The following is a 3792-nucleotide window of genomic DNA, read 5'->3' on the forward strand; positions in this document are numbered from 1 at the left end:
ACACCTTACTAAACATAAGATAATTCATACTGGAGAGAAACCATACAGATGTGAAGAATGTGGGAAAGCCTTTAACCGGTCTTCACACCTCACTACACATAAAAGAATTCATACTGGAGTGAAACCCTACAAATGTACAGAATGTGGCAAAGCTTTTAACCGGTCCTCACACCTTACTGCACACAGGATAATTCATACTGGAGAGAAACCCTACAAATGTGAAGAATGTGGCAAAGCTTTTAACCATTCCTCAACCCTAACTAAACATAAGATAACTCATGCTGGAGAGAAACCCTACAAATGTGAAGAATGTGGCAAAGCTTTTTACCGATTCTCATACCTTACTACACATAAGATAAGTCATACTGGAGAGAAACTCTACAAATGTGAAGAATGTGGCAAAGGCTTTAATTGGTCCTCAGCCCTGACTAAACATAAGAGAATTCATACTGGAGAGAAACCCTATAAATGTGAAGAATGTGGCAAAGCCTTTAATGAGTCCTCAAACCTTACTACACATAAGATGATTCATACTGGAGAGAAACCCTACAAATGTGAAGAATGTGGCAAAGCCTTTAACCGGTCCTCACAACTAACTGTACATAAGATGATTCACACTGGAGAGAAACCTTACAAATGTGAAGAATGTGGCAAAGCCTTTAACCAGTGCTCACAACTAACTGTACATAAGATGATTCATACTGGAGAGAAGCCCTACAAATGTGAGGAATGTGGCAAAGCTTTCAACCAATCCTCAAACCTTCGTAAACATAAGATAACTCATACTGGAGAGAAATCTTACAGATGGGAAGAATGTGGTAAAGCCTTTAACCAGTCCCTAAGCCTTATTAAACAAAATAACTCATACTGGAGAGAAACCCTACAAATGTGAAGAATGTGGCAAAGCCTTTAGTCCTCAACTCTTACTAAACATAAAAAAATTCATACTGGAGTGTGAAGAACATGGCAAAGCCTTTAGTAAGTTCTCAATTCCAAACAGACATAAGATAATTCATACGAGAGGTAATTCATACTAGAGAGATTCTACAAACCGGAAGGATGTGACAGTGCTTTGAAAACACCTCAAACTTTTCTAAACATAAAAGAAATCATAGTGGTGAGAAATCATAGAAATGTGAAGAATTTGATAAAACTTTTAAATGGTTGTCACACTTGATTGTAGGTAAGATAATTTATACTGGAGAAAACTACATGTGTGAACAATGGCAAAACTTTTAACCAATGCTCACACCTTACTGCATAGGAAAGCATTTATACTTGAGAAAAATTGTACAAATATAAAGACTGCAAAAAAGCCATTAATACATACTCACATCTTACTCAACATCAGAGAGTTCCTACTTAATAAAAACATTATAAGGCCAACTACTGTCAAAATATCTTTAAGAAAATATAAGCCTTTCAGGTGAAGAGCATTTTGAAGAAGAACATTGTAGTAGGATTGTAATATGTTTACTTGTATCACAGATCTTAACTGTATACATTTTGTATTAGAGGAAACCTCTGAAGCAGTTGCTCAAACTTTGTTCGGTATCAGGGAATTTATATTGAAAAAAAAACCCCTGCAAATGTAATAAATTTGGAAAAATACTTTTTCAAAAACTACAGCTTAGAAAACCGAGAGAGTTCATACTAAAACATATTTTTGCAGATACCATAAAAATTTTTTAAATTTTTAATCAAAAATTTATGTAAATATCAGAGAATTTACAGTAGAAATATATAAGGCACTGACACTTCAGATATTGTACTAAATCATAGTGCTGAGTATAGAAAATAACCTAAAACTAAAATTTGTAAAAAAATTATTTCTATATAACTTTAAAAGAAGTTTTTTTACAGAGTTACTACATTCAAAATATGCTTAACTTTTTGAAAAATATTTTGAAAAGTGAATAATGACGTAATTCAGCTCTCAAATTATTTCCTGCTGTTTCTTCATTCCTATTTACATGTGAAAGCATGTGATCAGTTGTTGCTGCATCAAAGATATGAGAGATTCTTTTTTATTAGGTAAGCATTATTTATAAACTTTTATGAAAAAGTAAGGACACTAAAATGTGAGATGTATGATGAAAATCTAAGTGAAGAGACTTTTGTGGTTAACTTATATTGAGTAATGTGTGCGTTAGGCATTCAGAGTAATGTTCTGTATTATGAGAAAACATTTTAAATTTCATTTATAAGTAAATTAAAATTAATTTAGTATATTGTACTAATTATACTTTTATTAAAAATGCAGTATATTTTTTTAAATTTCAGATTATATGTGATGTTAATATATTCAACCTTTTTAACATGTTAAATACTATTGTGCATTCAATGAAGTGTTATTATGTCACAAACCTTAACCTATTCTTCCTTACTCAAGGGCGCACATAAAACATGGTAACAATACATATACTGTTTGGTAACATAATGGATTAACATCTCTGGTAATCCCTTATGCCAGTGGCTTTGACTGCAAATAAGTTAAAGAATATTACTTCTGTAGGTTAAAATTTTGTTTTTATTTTGTTTATTTTGTTTTGAGAGGGAGTCTTGCTCTGTCATCCAGACTGGAGTGCAGTGGCGTGATCTTGGCTCACTGCAACCTCTGCCTCCTGGGTTCAAGCAGTTCTCCTGCCTCAGCCTCCCAGTAGCTGGGATTACAGGCACCCACCACCATGCCCAGCTAATTTTTGTATTTTAGTAGAGACGGGGTTTCATAATGTAAGTCAAGCTGGTCTCGAACTTCTGACCTCAAATGATCCCCCACCTCGGCTTCCCAAAGTTCTGAGATTACAGGCATGAGCCACTGTGCCCAGCCAAATGTTTATTTTATTTAAACTTATTTTTCTTAATTATTTGGGGTACATAGTATGAGTATATATTCATGCAATATATGGCATATTTTGATACAAGAATACAGTATATAATAATCACATCAGGGTAAATGAGGTAAACAATCCACTTTTATACTTTTAGTTATTTTAACATGTACAATTGTCATTGATTACAGTGTTATTTTTATGGTCATAATAAATTATGTAGAAGTATAAATAAAATCCATACATTTCTGAGTCCTGAATAAATATTTTTAAAGTTTTCTAATATTTATTTTTTAAGCATGTTTCCTGTCTGCCTGCAAGCACATGCAGACTTTTAGTTTTCATTTACATAGAGTTAAATATATGTTAGTCTAAAGATAAACCTTAGGTGTAAGAAAATTATAGAGTGAGTTTGTGTGTATGAATTTATACCTGTTTTCAGAAGACAAAAGCTATATTGAACAAAACAAATCATTTTAACAAGATGACTAGAAAACTAAAAACCTCAAAAATGCTGAAAGCAAATGGATTCTCTTTGTATTGAATTTATTACTGTACAATCTATGGCTTATAGTTCTGAATCTCCCCATGAAAATTGTTTATACTTGCCTGGCACTCATGATAGACCCCTAATTATTTTGTATCTTTTTTATGTAAATATTTTACAGATTACGAAGTATTCATTATGTGAGCTGGTCTGTGATTATAAGAATAATTGTTACAAAATTTAGTAATGCATACAAAATTTTTAAATGTAATTCCACAATTAGTGTATTAAGTGGCATTTTATTTAGTTAGAACACTTCATTTTGTTTTTAGTTGGAGAACTCTATAGCTCTTTAGTTATTTTTCTTTTCACTTTCTATAATTCACATAAGTAAATTTATTTATTGAATCAATTTGTCCAGATAAGTATTAGGGAAGCTTTATAAGTTGTGAGGATTTATTTATTTATTTATTT

The 3792-nt window shown here is 31.8% G+C and overlaps 1 protein-coding gene across 1 annotated transcript in view; it reads left to right on the forward strand.

Annotated features, from left to right (window-relative positions):
- Window positions 1–3510, forward strand: part of LOC111524825 (zinc finger protein 100) — a 49307-nt gene extending 45797 nt beyond the window's left edge. The window contains exon 6 of the mRNA XM_031934906.1: window positions 15–3510. Coding sequence (XP_031790766.1) covers window positions 15–892 — 878 coding nt within the window. The 3' untranslated portion in view covers window positions 893–3510. The remainder of the gene's footprint in view (window positions 1–14) is intronic.
- The last annotated feature ends 282 nt before the right edge of the window (window positions 3511–3792 follow it).

This window comes from Piliocolobus tephrosceles, chromosome 21 (genome assembly GCF_002776525.5).
Source record: "Piliocolobus tephrosceles isolate RC106 chromosome 21, ASM277652v3, whole genome shotgun sequence".
NCBI classification, from domain to species: domain Eukaryota; kingdom Metazoa; phylum Chordata; class Mammalia; order Primates; family Cercopithecidae; genus Piliocolobus; species Piliocolobus tephrosceles.